General features: G+C 50.3%; 3 protein-coding genes and 1 pseudogene across 5 annotated transcripts; 2 read left to right on the top strand and 2 right to left on the bottom strand.

Moving 5' to 3' along the window:
* The first annotated feature begins 343 nt into the window (after positions 1-343).
* Positions 344-2,720, top strand: TYROBP (transmembrane immune signaling adaptor TYROBP). 2 transcript variants are annotated; one of them, XM_077133621.1, is made up of 5 exons: positions 344-468; positions 861-887; positions 1,044-1,178; positions 1,380-1,426; positions 2,511-2,720. In XM_077133621.1, exons 1-5 carry the CDS (start codon positions 408-410, stop codon positions 2,574-2,576), a joined length of 336 nt encoding a protein of 111 aa, XP_076989736.1. In that variant the 5' UTR covers positions 344-407; the 3' UTR covers positions 2,577-2,720. The 2 variants fall into 2 exon arrangements, with proteins under 2 accessions (XP_076989736.1, XP_076989737.1); XM_077133622.1 differs by having other exon boundaries at positions 1,383-1,426.
* A 154-nt stretch (positions 2,721-2,874) lies between these two features.
* Positions 2,875-4,941, bottom strand: HCST (hematopoietic cell signal transducer). 2 transcript variants are annotated; one of them, XM_077132069.1, is made up of 4 exons: positions 3,993-4,941; positions 3,591-3,614; positions 3,280-3,411; positions 2,875-3,054 (listed from the first exon to the last, which is right to left on the bottom strand). In XM_077132069.1, exons 1-4 carry the CDS (start codon positions 4,033-4,035, stop codon positions 3,017-3,019), a joined length of 237 nt encoding a protein of 78 aa, XP_076988184.1. In that variant the 5' UTR covers positions 4,036-4,941; the 3' UTR covers positions 2,875-3,016. The 2 variants fall into 2 exon arrangements, with proteins under 2 accessions (XP_076988184.1, XP_076988183.1); XM_077132068.1 differs by having other exon boundaries at positions 2,875-3,057; positions 3,993-4,926.
* Positions 4,942-5,925: 984 nt separating this feature from the next.
* On the top strand, positions 5,926-13,104 carry NFKBID (NFKB inhibitor delta). Its single transcript, XM_077132067.1, has 12 exons — positions 5,926-6,151; positions 6,820-6,926; positions 7,122-7,182; positions 7,481-7,698; positions 7,976-8,166; positions 8,248-8,353; positions 8,473-8,619; positions 8,726-8,777; positions 8,852-9,000; positions 10,706-10,822; positions 11,172-11,336; positions 11,939-13,104. Exons 1-12 carry the CDS (start codon positions 5,947-5,949, stop codon positions 11,990-11,992), a joined length of 1,572 nt encoding a protein of 523 aa, XP_076988182.1. The 5' UTR covers positions 5,926-5,946; the 3' UTR covers positions 11,993-13,104.
* A 2,431-nt stretch (positions 13,105-15,535) lies between these two features.
* Positions 15,536-17,152, bottom strand: LOC143660229 (CTP synthase 1 pseudogene; annotated as a pseudogene).
* Positions 17,153-17,685: the final 533 nt, after the last annotated feature.

The raw sequence follows: 17,685 nt of genomic DNA on the forward strand, positions 1-17,685 counted from the left end.
CCCATTTTACAGATGAGTAAAGGGATGCCCAGAGAGGTTGAGCGACTTGCTCAAAGTTGCCCAGCCAGGAAGGGGCAGAGCTGGCTTCAATCATAGTCAGCCACTGACCATCGTCAGCTGCTGACTGTCTTATTACAATGCTGTCTGACCCCTGATAAGGAATGGAGGTCATGAGCTGACACATGTCTCCTTTGTCCTTCATGTCCACGCTTGGGGGGCTGCGGCATGGCCCCTGGGGGGTGTCTGGGCCTGCTTGCTGCTATTGTTCTCTCTCAGGTCTTCCTCCCCTATTGTCCCCTCCTCCCTCTTGCCGCCACCCTCCTTGGACTTCCTCCTTCACTAGGTTGGACTCTACGCCACATCCTGCTGGCCCTTAGACTGTGGTGGCCAGCAGTGTCACCTGCATCATGGGGCGCCTTGGACCCTCCAGCAGGCTCTTGCTCCTGCCTCTCCTTCTGACTCTGAGTGGTGAGTAAGGGGTTTCGGCAGCTGCCTCCTGGGTTTCTGGGCTCAGCATGGCACAGTGGGGCAGGGAAGTGAGCAGGGTGGAAAGAGGGAACCAAAGATTATGGTGGGGATGGGAGCAGAACCCCCATCCTCCAAAGCTCATGGGTTTCTTCTAGAACCTGAGTCCCCAAGACTTGGCTTCAGGTGGTAGCAGGGGGAGAGGACATCTAAGGAAATTGTGACAGGACAAATCAGAGTAGAGGTAACACGGTCCCACCAGGTCCCCGCTGCATGCTCTCCTCCCTCACTTCCTGGGGGTCAGGAAACATCCTCCCCAGCTCCTCTCTCTGCTCCTCCACCCCCACCCCACTCATATTCCCTTACCTCAGTTTACCTTCTTTTTTTCCCCACAGGTCTCAGCCCTGTCCAGGCCCAGAGCGGTAAGAGCCCAGACCCTGCAATCTCTCTCCCCACTTTCCCACAGACCTCTCCATTTCTGTCCCTCCCCCAATCTCCCCATACCTTCCTATGCTGATTCCCCCAGCCCCAATTCCCAGCTCCCACTGACTTCCCGTGACCCTGTGCTGTATCCCCAGAATGCAGCTGCCCTGCAGTAGGCCCAGGCATCCTGGCGGGCATCGTGCTGGGAGACCTGGTGCTGACGCTTCTCATCGCCCTGGCCGTGTACTCTCTGGGCCGCCTGGTCCCTCGGGGGCGAGGGGCCGTGGACAGTGAGTGGGGCTGGTGGGGAGGGGATGGGCAGGCGCTGTGAGGGGTTGGTGGCTTGGAACACTCTGAGGACTCGCCTGGTGAGGAGGGGTAAGCTCCCCTACAAACAACCAAAGGGACAGTGCTGGAGGGGCTGATTCTGAAACAACAAAATGGTCCCAATTCACTGTTTACCCTCATCTTCTTTGTACCTCTCCCCGCAGCAGTGACCCGGAAACAGCACATTACTGAGACAGAGTCACCTTATCAGGTGAGGAAACCAGTTTCTATTCCTCACATCTCTCTCCTGGCCTAAGGATATCTGTCCTAATCACCTCCACCCCCCACCCTCTCCAAGACCTAGACCTTAAAAAACCCTCCTAGGAGCAACCCAAAAAACCTGGAATGCAAAAGAAAACTCTGGGGCATCTGTCCAAAACCTGTTTCAAATGATCAGTATATACCTGTGCTCAGTTTAAGCCATGTGGAGAGAAAATACAGGGGGTGGACTTGCCTGTGCAAAAGCAAGTATAGGCCTTAGCCAAAAGGCAGGCTTGGATAATTCTGGGGAAAAAAAGCATTCCCTGAATGGAATGAGAAACCCTGAGGTAAGGTGGCTGTGGCACAGAAGGTGGCTCTGGTACAGGGAGCTGTTGGCCCCAGGACAGGTTTATTCTGGGGAAAAACTCTCATAAAGGCAAAGGCTATAATTCAGCCCTGGTTTGGTAACTGTAAAGATGGGTATTCTTTTAGGGGATCCTGTATCCCTTTGAAAAGCTGACAAAAGCTAGAGATTCCTCAGAAAGTCCAGAAGAAAAAAAAAATTGTGCATCTAAGCTCATGGCAATTCAAGCCTCCTTGAAACCTTTCTTAAGAACCCTGATGCAGAAGCATCTTTCTATCTCTTTCCCTCTCTGCCAACATTTGTTCTTAACCCTTTGGGAGCCTATGGGCTTTTCTGAGAATCTAGTGAACTCTTCCCAGAAAAATGAACACCCAGACCTGTCATTTGTATATGACTTGGAAGTGTGTGTGTGTGTGTGTGGGGGGGTGACTGTGGGGGTGGGGGTGGGTGGGAGGGGTGTTGGCTGAGGCCCGTGCTGCACCCCTGTGAGGACATAAACCCTTCACCCAATTGTTAGCACTATTCTGTGAAATGTCTCTCCTAACAGCTTTGCTTCTTTGTCTCACTTGTGGATAAAAAATCTTGACTAAAATCCCAGATCTTTTCTGTAGCCTACAAGGTTGAAGAAGCTGTCAGTGGCCTGCAAGGCTAGATTTTGTTATACGCTTATTCAGTGAACCCCTTCCACTGAAGGCTTCCACCTGTCTACTGATGGCTCCCATCCCTTTAGGAGCTCCAGGGACAGAGGTCAGACGTCTACAGTGATCTCAACACACAGAGGCCATATTACAAATGAGCCCAAATCACAGAGGTTAATAACCTGATGCCTGGATCCAGCAATTCCTGATGCCCGCCCACCAACGCATTCCTATCACCACTAAGATACAGATCTCAGACTCCTCCCCACCACCTTCCCCCAAATAAACATGGAGCACAAAGACCTTGTTGAGTTGTGCCATTTGCTTTGGCTGAGGGAATGGGCATATTTGGGGGTCCTGAGTGGGATCTTAGACCCAGAAACGGTTAAATGTGGGTGGGGAGAGAGGCCTGGGGACTCTGGGGTTCTTTGAGGAAGAATTAGAACTGAAGGCATTTCAATTGCTTTATTCCAAAGTTGAGGTGGGGGTGGGATGGGTGAGAGTAGGGGGATGGGGGCATATTTCTTGTGCCACCATACACAATCCAAGATGAGAGGGTCAGAAGTCAAAGGTGGCAATTGGGAGGAAGTCCGGGAGGTCAGCCCCTGCCAGGCATGTTGATGTAGACTTTGCCTTCTTCTGAGGGTGAGGAAGAGAAAGTCTGATCTACTTACCCCCACCCCACATCTCCACCTTCCTGGGGACCCCCTGCCTCAGGGGTTTCCTCAGGAGTTCCCCCAGGCACATCCTCCAGGGTTTCCCCAACACCTCCTCCAGGGCTTCCCCGGGGCCCCCTCCCTGGGACCCCCTTCCCTGGGGACACCACTCACCCTCCCTGGCCCCACCCAGCCCTGCCCTCACCCTGCGTGGGCCTGTGGCGCGGGCGAGCACACACAAACACCACACCGACGATGAGCAGCGACATCACCGCGTCCGCGGCCACAAGGCCCACCAGCAGTTGCAGGGAGAGAGGCCCACAACCGGAACAGGGACCTGGAGGGTGGGGGCCCAGACAAGAAGGCGGTTCCCCAGGGCTGCAATTTGGTGATGTTGAGGACAGAGATTTGAGGGTGGGAGGCAAGATGGTGACCTGGAGAGCAACTGAGGGTGCTTAAGGATGGAGGCAGGGCCTGAAGTGCCAGGAAAAGGGGGAGGGAGTGTTTATTTCTCACCTGGGGTCGTCTGAGCTGTAGCCACTGTTGAAAGAAAGGGGAGGCAGGTCAGGGGAAAAAGGTGGTCCCCAAAACAGGGTGCAAGGAAAGGGTGATGTTATGAGACGGAACCTCCATTCTTGGAAGATGGACTAAGAAAGGGGGGCCAAATGGGGAGGGGAGGCTCCCAGAGATGCAGAGAGGGACAGGAAATCAGAAGGCAAGGCAGACCCAGCCATGAGAAGGGGAGACTAACAGGTAGCCACTCCAGAGCCATACCCTTTTGCAAAGGACCCAGGCTCTGAAGCCAAATCGTTCTCCAGCAAGTGAGAAGAGCCCGTCTTTACCCCTCCCTTCAGATGTCACCCAAGCCCCCCCTCTCCCAAACACTCTACCTCCACCCCCAATAACCGCTGGCTTCACCTGGGATCAAAAGCAGGAGCAGGATGTGGCCTGGAAGGGCCATGGCACACTGGGGCTTGGAGGGGCCTGAAAAGGGACTGTGGTCCAGAGAAGTCCTAAGCAACACTGGGGGCGCCGAGGTGGAGCAATAGCGGATGTCACCCTGCTGGCAGCAAGGCCATCAGCTTCCTGTGTGTGTGGTGGAGGTGGTGGGTCTCTGTGACTGCCTCTGGGGAACAAACTGGGGTGGGGGTGTGGAAACGGCAGAGAGACCAGGGGATCTGCTATAGCTGTCCAGATAGAAGGTGACAGAAGACCAAGGTTGGGGTACTGGGGGGATTCTGGAAGTATTTTGAAGGTAGAGCCAGGAGAATTTGTTGATGGAGTGCATATGGGTCGGGGGCAAAAGTGGGAGCAGGATGAGTGAAGTTTGTGGCCTGAGCAACTGGAAAGATGAAGCATCCATTGACAGAGATGGGGAAGTTGGGGGGCACGGGTTTGGCGGGGGGAATCCTAAGGTTTGGGTACACTGCCTTAGAAAGGCCTGGTAGAAGTTCCTGTGGAGATGTTGAATGACCTACCACAGATGCCTTTATGAGTTCAGGGGATAGGTCTAGGCAGGAGTTGTAAACTTGGGAGTTGATGGCTTATGGATAGTATTTAAACCCATGAGACTGGATGACCACCAGGGAAGTGAGTACAAACAGAGGAGAGAGCCCCTTCCAGACTAGGAGAAGAGGAAGAACCAGCCTGGGAAACAAGGAGGGGTGAGTGTGGGAGGGAAATCAGGGGAGAAATACGATTCACGTGATCCAACGGTGACTATGATGGGAATCGGGAATAGATTTCATGGAAGGCCAGTCAGCTCGCTGGCTGGGAAGTTACAGCTATACCACAACATGGGGGTGCCTCCCTGCCCAAATAAATTATCCTTAACGATGAATGAATAAATGAGACCTGACCTCTGAATAAGGGGACATGGAGAAGAGGGAGAAATTTGAAATATCACTTTAGACAAGGGAGGTTGGACCCCCAGTCCCCACCTCCAGGACCCAGGAGTCCTGACTCCCCCGCCCAGAATCAAGGAGTCAAGGCCCCCGGAACCCCGTCTGAGGGGGACCTAAAAGTTCTGGACTCCAATCTCCTCCTCCCCCAGGACTGTGGAGTTTTTGGCACCCTAGCTCCCTTCTCCTCAAACCACGGATCCGGACCCCAGTCCCTCTTTCCGCGGAGACTCAGGAGCCCCGCCCACCGGGCCGACCCCACCCACTCGGTGTCTGGGTGTGTTGGAGCGCAGCGTGGGGACTCCCAGGTCCGTGGGCGGGGCCCTGCCCAGGACCCAGCCATGCCTCAACCCGTTTAAAAACCCGCGGGGCACCTGACCCAAGATCGGGGACCCGGCGGCGGCTCCGCGGGAGAACAGCGAGGCTGGCGCAGCGCCGAGGCCGGGGCCCTGGGGGCCCGCAGTCCGCGCCACGGAATCCCCGAGGTAAGGAATGGGTTGGGGGAAGGCGAGGTACGCCCGGCCTGTAAGGGAGTGAGGGCTTGGGGTCGGGCTTTTGAGTTCCCGAGAGTCGGAGCTGGAGCGTCAAAACCCTGGATCCGGTGCCTGGAGGAGCAGCGTGCTCGGACTTCTGGGTCCTGCCGGACGAGGGGCTGGCATTCTGAACCTTGTGTCCTGGGGGAGGAGGCGGCTGGGGACCCGGAATCCTGGCTCATGCAGATGGAAGGGCTAGGGTTCCGGACTCCTGCGTCCAGGGGGAGGGGGAGGCTGGCGGCCCGGACTCCCGCCTCTAGTTGGACCTGAATTAGTGAGTCCTTGGGGGGGCGCGGTGGTTTGAAACAGCCACTGGTCTCCTTGGGGAAGGTCAGCCTCCCGGCCGCAGGGGTCCTCGCTGGCTGCGGCCCCGCCCCCGCCCGGGACTTCCCAGGTCGCCCACCGCTCAGGGTCCCTGGGGCTAGGCAGGAATTCCCCATGCGCGGGGATTCCGTGAACGCCATGCTTGGTCGCTCTCGCCGCCCGCGAGCCGGGCACCTGGGGCGCTGGGCTCGTAGCGGAAGGGAGCGATGGAAGATTCCCTTGTGTGGGCGCCGTGACGTCAGCGCGTCGCGTCCGCGCCGTTTCCGAGTCGTCCCTACGCGGCTTAACCCTTTCTCCACCCGCACCCGGGCTCGCAAGGGTGAGGGTAGAGAGCCTGGATTTCTTGGGTGGTGGGAAGAGGCGTCTGGGAACTCGGACTCCCGGGTCTCAGGAAGGAGGGCACCAAGAGCTGGAGTCCTGGGCCCTGGGCCCTCGGCTCCGGCCTCCTGCGCCTGCGGAGCGGGGCCAGAGGGAGGTTTGAGAAAGGAGGGGGTTTGGTGGCCTGACTTCGGGGTCCCCGGTGAGCTAGGGGCTGTTGACTCTTTGTTTCCTGGGCCGGGAGGCTGGGCCCTCGGATGACTTGATTCCCGGGGAAAGATGAGCAGTTCAGCTTCTAGACCCGAGAGCTGGGTGTGTGTCCCTAGGAAGAGGTGCCCAGCGCCCCCTGAGGTCTCAGTGTTGAGAGATGGGGGGCGGAGAGGGGGAGGAATAGAGCTAATCAGAAGTGGGGTGGTGGGAGGTACAGAGGGGCGCCTTCCGCCACCTTCCGCCGTTTCCACGACGCTGGTGGAAAGTTGGGTCAGAGGGAAAATGCGGAGCAAAGAGAAGGAAACGGCGGAGGCGGACGCCGCAGCCGACATCCTCAGTTGGCTTTGGAGTTCTCAGGCGGCATCACAGTGCTAGTTTTTCCGCGCGGGAGGGCGGGGAGGGTGCGTACTTGGGTGACTCAAGGACCCCTGATGACTACCGTCCCACTTCCCCCTACAGTGAGCCGGAATGAACGCAGCCATTGCCCATCACAGACAGTGAAGAAGCTTCTGGAAGAGCAGAGGCGCCGGCAGCAGCAGCAGCCGCCAGACGCTGTTGGGGCACTGGTAAGACCCGGGAAACCCGTGGGTTACAACTCTCAGGAATTTCGCGGTGGACAGGGCAGGTCAACCTATCTGCTGGGCTTGGAGGGCTGATGAAAGAAGAATTCAACCTGACTCAGAGGTGCTATCTATGGGGAGTGGATGCTGAGGAGATCCCTAAATCAATTCACCCTTCGTTTTTGCTTATACCTCTCACAGGGACAGTTCTCGTCGCCCCTGGCCCAGCCCCTGACCCCTTCTGTGAATGAGGGTGAGTCTGGTAAGTTTGGAAACTGATTCCCTCAGCTCTAAGCCCCCCTTCTGTCAGGGACTCAAACATCCCAACTCTTACAAGTTTGGGGAACCTAGGAATCAGGCCACCATTCTTGTTGGAACCCAGTAGTTCAATCCCACAGATTCTGTGGAGCCTACTAGTATGTGCATCTAGTCCCTTGTACCCCAAGAGTCCTCAGTGCCCCAGGAGTACCAGCTGTTAGCACCTTGGAAGACTCCGAGCCCTCACAGGGTCCTCCAGTCCTCATAACCAGGCCTACCCCCATTCCTCCTCTCACGTGTAGGCCACACTCAATTCCTAGCACACCAGGAGACTGTGGATTCTGGACTTGGCAGCGTGGCCACCCCCACAGGCCTTCCAGATTGGGACCCCAACACACATGCTGCCTACACAGACAGCCCCCTCACTTACCCTGCTGCTGCTGCTGAAGGTTTCCTGACTTCTGACTTCTACCCACCCTCGGACCCAGGGCAGCCGTGCCCATTTCCTCAGGGGATGGAGGTAAAATACAGTTGGAAATAGTGCTAAATGGCCTCTAAAAATTCACACTTGCCCTCATGTAGCATTTTGGGTGGGTTAAGATCCCATTCCTCAGATGAGCAAAAGTGAAACCCAAAGGTCTAAGATCACTAAACACTTCACCAGGGATTCTGCCCTGTCCCTGACTCTCTCCTGTGTGTGTGTGTGTGTGTGTGTGTGTGTGTGTGTGGTGGGAGCTGGGGGAGATTGGGAAAGGGAAATCTCAGTTGACTGGCTCTCCCTACCCCTCACCCTTCAGGGCCCCCTGGATACCCGGCTCTATACAGAACCGTCCTTGCCACAGGTGGGAACCTGGAGAGGTTCTGGACTCCCCTCAGGACCCCCACAGTTGCCCCCTGTAGCTACCGGACCATCCTTGGACACAGCCCGGGCTCACATGCTGGCCTTAGGGCCACAACAGCTGCTGGCCCAGGATGAAGAGGGGGACACGTGAGTAGAGGGAAATGGGGCATGCAGGCTCCTTGCTGGGCTTAGGGGCTCTGCTCACAACTGTCTCCCACCTGTCCTCAGTCTTCTGCACCTGTTTGCGGCTCGAGGACTGCGCTGGGCAGCATATGCTGCAGCTGAAGTGCTCCAGGCATGCAGACATCTGGACATTCGTGAGCATAAGGGCAAGGTGAGAGAGCTAGGGGCTCCGGCATCTGGGTTCACGGGAGGGAGGGCAGGGGACCTGGACTCCTGGGTCTGAGGGAGGAGGAAGCTGAAGACCGGATTGACCTTTCCTGTGGCTTGCAGACCCCTCTCCTGGTGGCTGCTGCCGCCAACCAGCCCCTGATTGTGGAAGATCTGCTGAACCTGGGAGCAGAACCCAATGCCACGGACCATCAGGGACGGTCTGTTTTACATGTGGCCGCTACTTATGGGCTCCCAGGAGTCCTCTCGGTATGTTCATCCAGAGGTGGGGTATCTGGGGTGGGGTGGTTGCCCAGATCCTGACTTCCAGGACAAGGAGGTCCTTCCTCATCATTCTGCCTTCTCCCCATCCCAGGCTGTGTTTAATTCAGGAGTCCAGATTGACCTGGAAGCCAGAGACTTTGAGGGTAAGCTGGGCGGCAGGCAGAGCTGGATGGGGTGGATGCTCTGGGTCCAGGGCCTTGACTGTCTCCATCCGCAGGCCTGACCGCGCTCCACACAGCCATCCTGGCCCTCAACGTTGCCATGCGCCCACCTGACCTGTGTCCCCGGGCGCTGAGTGCCCAGGCTCGGGACAGGCTGACTTGCGTCCATATGTTGCTACACATGGGTGCTGATCACACCAGCCAGGTGAGCTGGGGAGTGGGCAGCTGTCTCCTAGGAGGCTGTGGGGAAGGGAGGAAGTCAGCATATCCAGGGGCTCTGAACATATGCTGACTTTGCTTCTGCCCAGTTCTATGATCCTGGGCACGTGATTTCACTTTTCTGTGTCCTAGCTGTCAATTGGAAATAATGGTAGTAATGACATCACTGATCTTAGCTTACATTGATTAGCAGTGAGTTTCATGGATTAGCTCCTTGAATCCTCACAAACACGCCTTTGGTGCACACACTGTTGTTACTTTCTGTTTTACTCATAAGGAAACTGAGGCACAGGGAGTCAAAAATCTTCTAGCTTATTAGTGTTCAGAGGATTAGAACCCAGGTGGTCTGATGCCAGAACCTGGCTTTTAATAATATTTTTTTATTATTGTGGGAGAAGTAAATTATCCTGCTTCCTCATGATGACAGCTTCTTCATAGGCTGGTTGGGAGAATTGAACATTCATTAATTAAATTTTTTTTTCAGTTAAAGAATTGTAATTATAGAAAATAGTATAATAAACTCCATGTACTTCAATGTCAGTGACCAGGAACCAATGGCCTGTCCTAACCCTTGTACTCCTTTACTTTCCTATGTTATAGCAGAGCAAATCCTAGCATATAATTTTATCCATAAATATTTGTTTCTCTGAAGATAAAAGTTCTCTTACCCTCAGTACCATTATCCTCCTACCTTTTAAAAAGTTAATATAATATCAAATATCCTGGCTATGTTCAAATTTCTGTTTAGTTCTAAAGTGACAGACCTTTATTTTTATTCAAATGTTTTTTTCAAAAGTGGTTTATTTTTCTTGGCAATTTAAAAATACATAACTGAGTGGTCCACAGTAGCTCAGCAGGCAGAGTTCTCACCTGCCATGCCACAGACCCGGGTTCGATTCCCACTGCCTACCCATGCAAAAAAAAAAAAAGAGGGAGAGAGAGAAAAGTACAAAACCATTTAAACCGGATATTTATTTATTTATTTATTTAAATTTTGGGTGCATGGTCCAGGAATCAAAAGACCTTTATTTTTTGCGTTTAAAAAATCAGAATCTAAATAAAGTCTACATATTATAATACGTTTTTTTCAGTCATATTCATCTTCCCCCTCCATTTCTTGGTTTTCTCTTCATAATTTATTTCTTGAGCATACTAGGTTGTTTTACCCTGTGTAAGCTCATAATATTTTGGGTATTTATTTTCACTACAAACTCTTTGAAGGCACACAATGATGTTCATTGCAGAAAATGTCTTTATTTACTTCAAAATATGAAGAGAACAGCTCAGTATTGCAATGGGTATAAACTATTAGCCTGTGCAACTCCTGTCCTTGTACACAAAGTACATTCCATTGGAACATGGGTGCATTTTACTGTGTATGAGAGGATGTGGGGTGGCCAGGGCAGCTGCGAGCCCAGAGAGCTCCTTTAGGGGATTGTAAAAGGAGCTGTTTTCTCAAAGTCACTTGGGCAGGAAAATTGTCATAATACACGTGTAGTTCTGTGATATGTATGATGTGAATGGCGTCCCCTCAAACATGGTGGCCTTATGCAGTGTACAGCACACACAACTGTATCAGCACTCTTGGGTGGGGCTTGCAAAGGAAGGCCAGGTCTCTAAAGGCTGCTGGATTCCACGGGAATTGGCCCAGGTATGAGAACTGGCCTGACCTTGGCTGTCCCTTTCCACAGGAGATCAAGAGCAATAAGACAGTTCTCCACTTGGCTGTGCAGGCCGCCAACCCCACCCTGGTGCAGCTACTGCTGGAGCTTCCACAGGGAGACCTGCGGGCCTTTGTCAACATGAAGGTGGGAGCCTGGGCTGGGACGTGTAGATGGTGTGAGAAAGGGCAGCTAGGGTCTTGTGGATTGTGGGGGTCCTGTGGATTGTGGACATGCGGGGGTGGGGGCAGGATAATGTGGGATATTGACGGGCAATGCATAGGATGCAGTTGTAGCTTTGAGGGTGTGTGGAATGGGCTTGTGGAAGAGGGAGTCTACAGGACGTGAATGGCACAGAATAGGATATGGTTGTGAAGGAGGAATGTGGGATGCGGATGTGGGGGGAATGTGTGGGGCATGGAGTGTGATGATGTGGTGGATCTGGGGCCAGCCAAGTCTGCATCCTTTTCAGCCCACTTGTCCCCACTGTCCCCAGGCCCACGGGAATACAGCCCTCCACATGGCAGCTGCCCTGCCCCCTGGGCCACCCCAGGAGGCCATTGTGAGGCGCCTGCTGGCAGCTGGGGCAGATCCAACCCTGCGCAACCTGGAGAACGAGCAGCCTGTCCACCTGCTACGGCCAGGGCCAGGCCCCGAGGGGGTGAGTACTGAACCCACACTGATGACCTAGTGGCCTCTGACCTAACAGGGTGTCCGTTCAACCCCACTCACTCCTAATTTTAGAGGGCGACTTCTAATCTCAGAAGAGGATCTCAACTGTTTTCCAACCCAACTTCAAACTGTGACCTCTGATCCCAGAGTTTGATCCCTTACCTCTACCCCAACCCTGCCCTCCAGTTATGACCTCTATTCCTAACCCTGAATCCTGACCTCAGGATGTGATCTTTGACTCCCAAGTATAACTTCTGACTCCCTGTCCTTAACCCTGGATGCTGATCTGAAAGTGGGACTTCTCACGTCCAGGTGTGACCTGTGACTCTGCCTCTACCCTTTGATTCCTGCTGCTCGATGCTAACCTCAAAGTGGGAACCCCCAAATAACATTTTTCTCTTCTGGCTCTTGACCCGTTTCTTATTGTTTGAACCCAGACCTGTACTCCCAAACCCAAATCTTAACTCTGGACTCCTGACCTTCAAGCCTACTCAGCTTTTCCTCTCTTAACCCCAGCTCTACAGGGTACAAATTCCCCCTCTCCCCTGCATGACCTCCCAGATTTCTCACCCTGCCTTGCCTTGTCCACAGCTCCGGCAGCTGTTGAAGAGAAGCCGTGTGGCACCACCAGCTCTGTCCTCTTAGGACTCAATTCCAGAACCTGGACTGATTTTTCCAGTCCCCACCGTCCTGTGGGACAGCCAGCGTATGCTAATATTGCAAATCCGTGATAATGTATGCAGAATGTCCCGCCATTTGGGGTCTTACATTAAAACCCCAGAATGGCTGCTGGGGGTTGAATAGTCCCCAACATTTGGGGTACTGTGATACCCCTCCCTCACCTACAAGGAGCCCCTTTGATGATTTCCGTGAAATCGAGGCCTCTTGATTGTTTCTGTGAAACACGTAGACCCTAACCATTTTCCCACGTGGATCTTTCAGGGTCTCCTCCCCCCAGTTCATCTCTTCACACCTGAAACCCTAGATGTAGTCCTTCTTCATGATGTTTGGGGCACTTCAAAACTGCTCCCAGTACCACCCCAGCAGGGCTCCTAAAATGGCCCCCTACCCTCCCCACGACTCGCACCTTTCAGGTGCTAAGCTCAAGACATAGATAGGACTCTCTCTCATTAGCATCCCCTTTCTGATTCAGAGCTCAAGTGGACCTCTGTCCCAGGCCTCAGCATTTCCAGTGACTTCCTCCCTAATCTGAGCTTTCTTGAAACTCTCTATTAAACTCAATTTGTACTAGAGTTGTCCTCATCTGATCTCTGGGTACATTGGTACAGGGGAGTGGCTGTCATACCTGGCTGAGGGACATGTTTGGATGTATATGCTGAGTGGGGCATATAATAGATTGTTTGCCAAGTCCATATCCCCTTGCCCTGACCCCTTCAACTCATAGTGGCCTGTGGGGATTCTCAGACCACTGGTACCTGCTCTGCCCTCAGTGTGAGAGTGACAGGCTATAAGTGTCACGGAGTTCATATCTGCTTCCCACTGCAGCAGCCCTCTATCAGTGACTAATTGGAGATGGCGTATAAATATTCCAGGTCCCTTGCCTCTCAGGTGAGATAATTTGGATGGACATGTTCTCTCTAGCTCCCATAGATCCCCAGCAAAATTAAGCTCCAGTTGCCCACGGTCCTCACTGGATAACATACCCTTTATTGGCTGCTTCTCTTCTCCATCTCACTTCCCCACTTCCCTACCTATCAGTGTTCTCTGCCTTTTCCAAATAATCCCCTTGTCCTCAAAAACTTGCCTCAGTGTCTGCTCCTAAGGAAACCCAAACGAAGACAAGGTGCCTCTGCAATGCCTCCTTTCCAAAACCTCCTCATAGTCTCTACTCTGTCCTTCATTCCCAATCTAATCCGAAGAACCCTTGCCCCAGAAAGCCTTCTGACGCCCCCCCAAGGCCCCCCTCCCCCTACTGCTCAGCAATTCTCATGGACAAAGACCCAAATATATATTAGCACATTAAAGTGTCTGTGGCCCAAAATTAATGATTTGAAAAATTGTCACCACTTACTTGCTTATGATTCTGCATTCTGGGCTGGGTTCAGCTGGGCAGTTTTGCTGACTTGCTTTCGTCACTTATGCTGATACAGTCAGCTGGAGACCACCTGAGCTTTAAATACAAATCTACTTCACTCACATGTTTGGCATCTCAACTGAGATGGAATATTTCTGTTTTATTTTCCTGGGCTGCTCAAGTAAACACCATGGAGTGGTTTGACTTAAACAATGGGAATTTATTTGCTCACAGTTTTGAGGCTGGGAAAATGTCCAAATTGAGGCATCATCAAGGCAGTGCTTTCTCCCTGAAGACTGTGGCGTCCTGGGCTGGCTGCCGGTGAGCCTTTTTTTCTCTGTCACATGGCAAGGCACGTGGCAGCATCTCCTGGTCTCTTCCTTTTCTGGGTTCCTTTTCAGCTTCTTGCTTTCTGTGGCTTTCTCTCTCTTATGTCTGAATTCATTCCATTTATAAAGGACTTCAGTAATAGAATTAAAACCTATTCTGATTGGGCTTGTCTGTGCACACCTTACTGAAGTAATATCCAAAAGCCCAACTTGCAATAGGTTCGCACCATAGGAATGGACTGGACTTAAGAACTTGTTTTTTCTGGGGTACATACAGCTTTAAGTCACCCAGTTTCCCAAGGTACAAGCCCCTGCTTGCAGCATGCTTGCTGATACCCCATGGGGCAAAGTCAATCTTGTGGGCAAGCCCAAAATCAGTGTCAGGGATACTCCACCAGGGCCTGAATCCTGGGAGATGGGGTTTATCAGGGGCCATCCTTGTAAGTCTCACATCTGATATCCTGTACCACTGTGTATGTGCTCTTTTAAAAACCATTTTGATTGGAAAATATACATAACAAAATTTGCCATTTTAACCTTTTTTAAGTTTACAATTCAGTGACGTTAATTACATTCACAGTGTTGAACAGCTATCACTGCTGTATGTTTCCAAAATTTTTAATCTTCCCAGACTCTGGACTCATTAAGGAATAACTTTCCATCTCTCTCTCCTTCCAGCCCCTGGTAACCTGCCTACATCTATAAATTTGCCTATTCTAGATGTTTCATATAAGTGAAGTCATACATTATTTGTCCTTTGTGTCTGCTTATTTCATTTAGCATGTTTTCAAGATTCATTCATGTTGTAGCATGTATCAGTAATTTGTTTCCTTTTTGCATTGGTATTCCATTATTTGTATATCTTTTTACAGCGTTCAGAACTCTCTCCTGGTCCGTGGCATTTGTCAGTTTGACTACTATGGGCCTGGGCGTGGTTTTCTTTCAAATTTATCCCATTTAGCGCTCATTGGGATTCTCAAATGTATATGTTCATGTCTTTTGTTAAATTTTGGAAGTTCTCTATGATTATTTCTTTGAATATTCCTTCTACCCTTTTCTTTCTTTCTTTACCTTCTGGGACTCTCATAATGTATATGTTGTTATGCTTGGTGATGTCCCACATATCTCTTAGTCTCTGTTCACTTTTTTTCATTCTTTTTTCTTTCTGCCCCTTAGCATGAATCATATCAATTATCTTATCTTTTGAGTTCACTGATTCTTTCTTTTGCCAGTTTCTTATCTGCAGTTGAAACTCTTCAGGAAATTTTTCATTTTGGTTATTATGGTCTTCAACTCCAGTATTTCTGTTTGATTTCCTTTTAAAAAAATTCTCTCTATTGAGATTTTCATATTTGTTCGTTCATCATTTTCCTGATATCTTTTACTTCATATCTCCTTGAGTATAACGACGATCGTTTTTAAAGCATGGTGATGCTATGGCCCTTGCAGCCCCGTCTATCATCAGCTCCCTTCCAGACCTTCTCTTCTCTTCTTAGAAACTCAAGAACTGCAAAATATAAGGTCAAACAATAGGCAATACTCCATGTACAAAAAATAATATACATGATGGGACGTGCAAGTAAGAAAGTTTTCCAAATACCTTTCTCTCATTATAAAATATTTTTAATAAAAACATAATTTAAAGGAAGTGCCAAAAGCTGAGTGTAAAATCAAAGTTGTAAACTCTTATGAGTGCAAAAGCTCTCTTGAAGGATCCATTACCAGAATCAGTGATGATTTATTGATGGAAACTTCAATCAGTGATTTCAGAATCAGGGGAGTTGCTTCTACTTCTGTCACTGTAGTGTCCCTGGGCAAGAGCCATCAGCCTTTCTGGAGGTGATGTGGGAGCCTCCCCACAGAAGCCAGAAGAAAGCCAAGGTAGGGTGGGGAAGGCTTGATAGGTCTGGACAGGAACTTGGGATGGTACTGAACCCCAGCAGAAAAAGGATGATCTTCCAACTCCGCAATTTCCATTCTCTGTCCTTCAACATCTTGACCAACAAACTTCAAGCCTTGCTCCTCCAGACACTTTGTCAAGACTGGATTCATCTCAAATCTGTGGTGGCACCTCTCTTCCAAGTAGTCCAAATCTCTGTAGAGTTTTCTTATGACTGAGTTCTTGGTCTAGAACAAGGTCCTCCTCTTGCCCAGTCTCATGGTTCCACCCATCTGCCCAGGATTGTGTTCTGGCCTGTCTGACTATGGGATGACTTGTCTTAGGGTCAAATTCTGTAGAATTGGCATCTTGCCATCCCAGCACATTTCTTGAAAATTCAACCACTGCCAACTACATTCCTAAGCACACACACAAAAAAAGGCTTTTTCTTTTCCCAAACCCAAGCAATTGCTTGGGTTTTCTCTTCTGTTCTTCGAACACCAAACCCTTCTGGAGCCAGCACTCCATGAGCACTGCAGAGCTTCTTCCAAGCTTCGTAGTACCAAACAGGCTCTTCTTGTAAGGTGCTCAGCTCCAACTCTGTAGAATCTATGTACTGGACTTCCAACTTGTGGTTGATGGCCAGTGCAGAATGCTCCAGGGCTTTAATGACGGAAGCATACGAGTCTGAGAACTTGGTATATTTGCCCACGAAGGCAATAGAGCAGGTTTCCAGCAAATGATCATATCTGTCAGCCATCTCTTTCCACCTCATCAGCATTTTTCATGGCTGCCATGTAGAATATTTTTGAAGAAAATATTCTACAACCCCTTGCTCTTTTAACAACAAGGGGACGGTGGTAGATGGACAAGACTTCATGTACACAAATCACTTGTTCTGGTTCAACATGGCAGAACATTGATATTTTTTCTTTCACTGATGTGTCCAGAGAATTGGAGCACCTGCACACACCAGACTCAGGGAAAACTCAAGCCTTCTAAGTTCCCAAACACTATTCTGGGTTGATTTAGTCTTCTGTTCCCCTGTTGAACTTGACTGAGGAACTAGACTGACATTATTATTACAAAAGTTCTCTCTTTTGACTTTGAACTGGAACTGATGGAAAGCCTCAATAAATGGCATGCTTTCGATATCTCCCACTGTTTCACCAAGCTCAATAATACACACTTGAGGTTCCAGGCCGTTTTCATCTACAGATATTAATGCCTGTCTCATTATCCATTCCTGGATTGCATCTGTGATGTGAGGGACAACTTGGGCAGTTTTCCTCAAGTAATCTCCTTTGCATTCCTTATTAATGACATACTGGTATATCAACTTGTAGTTACCAAGTCAAGGTCTACTTCCCCACCATCATCCAGCACAAAAACTTCATCTTGCTTATAAAGAGAGAATGTTTTTGCATCAATGTTATGTATGGGTTGATTTTAATGAAAGTTACATGTAACCCACATGAGTTCAGGATTGTACCCACACTGCTGGCGATGATTCCTTTTCCAATTCCATATATAACACCACCAGTGACTAGAATATATTTCATTTTACTTCTTGACCTGAGATCTCCACATCCTCTGGTCAGCTAAAGGACTCTGTCAGCGAGGCATGCAACGAGTCCCGAGCAGCCAGTGAACAACCCCGGCCACATGCTCATGGAGGCAGGCTCTGTTCTATTATTGAAAATGGGATATTGAAGTCTCCAACTTTTGTGTAAAAGTATATCTCCCTTGAATTCTGTTAATTTTTACTTCATATAATTTGGGGCTCTGTTATTAGGTGTGTATATCTTTATAATTGCTATATCAAAACCTTTATCAACATATAATGTTCTTCTTGGTCTCGTGTAACTTTTTATGATGTGAAATCTATTTTGCTTGACAATACTATAGCACACACACACCCAACTCTCTCTCAGCTATTATTTGCTTGGAATTTCTTTTTACATCCTTTTGCTTTCAATGTCTTTTGTAACTTTGTGTCAAAATTGAGTCTCTTATAGGCAGCATATAGATGGGTCATTTGTTTAAAATCCATTCTGGCAATCTTTGCCTCTTTTAATTGAATAGTTTGATCATT

This window comes from Tamandua tetradactyla, chromosome 16 (assembly GCF_023851605.1).
Source record: "Tamandua tetradactyla isolate mTamTet1 chromosome 16, mTamTet1.pri, whole genome shotgun sequence".
In the NCBI taxonomy this organism is placed as follows: domain Eukaryota; kingdom Metazoa; phylum Chordata; class Mammalia; order Pilosa; family Myrmecophagidae; genus Tamandua; species Tamandua tetradactyla.

What these genes read in the sequence shown, in the direction of transcription:
- TYROBP (XM_077133621.1), top strand. Translation starts at nt 408, where the DNA reads ATGGGGCGCCTTGGACCCTCCAGCAGGCTCTTGCTCCTGCCTCTCCTT. An exon ending in CCCTGTCCAGGCCCAGAGCG is followed by an intron (nt 888 to 1,043) that starts GTAAGAGCCCAG and finishes CTGTATCCCCAG; the next exon opens with AATGCAGCTGCCCTGCAGTA. An exon ending in AGACAGAGTCACCTTATCAG is followed by an intron (nt 1,427 to 2,510) that starts GTGAGGAAACCA and finishes CCATCCCTTTAG; the next exon opens with GAGCTCCAGGGACAGAGGTC.
- NFKBID (XM_077132067.1), top strand. Translation starts at nt 5,947, where the DNA reads ATGCGCGGGGATTCCGTGAACGCCATGCTTGGTCGCTCTCGCCGCCCG. An exon ending in CAGGATGAAGAGGGGGACAC is followed by an intron (nt 8,167 to 8,247) that starts GTGAGTAGAGGG and finishes ACCTGTCCTCAG; the next exon opens with TCTTCTGCACCTGTTTGCGG. An exon ending in GGAAGCCAGAGACTTTGAGG is followed by an intron (nt 8,778 to 8,851) that starts GTAAGCTGGGCG and finishes CTCCATCCGCAG; the next exon opens with GCCTGACCGCGCTCCACACA.
- HCST (XM_077132068.1), bottom strand. Translation starts at nt 4,035, where the DNA reads ATGGCCCTTCCAGGCCACATCCTGCTCCTGCTTTTGATCCCAG. An exon ending in GCTCCTGCTTTTGATCCCAG is followed by an intron (nt 3,615 to 3,992) that starts GTGAAGCCAGCG and finishes TTCTTTCAACAG; the next exon opens with TGGCTACAGCTCAGACGACC. An exon ending in GCGCCACAGGCCCACGCAGG is followed by an intron (nt 3,058 to 3,279) that starts GTGAGGGCAGGG and finishes CCTCACCCTCAG; the next exon opens with AAGAAGGCAAAGTCTACATC.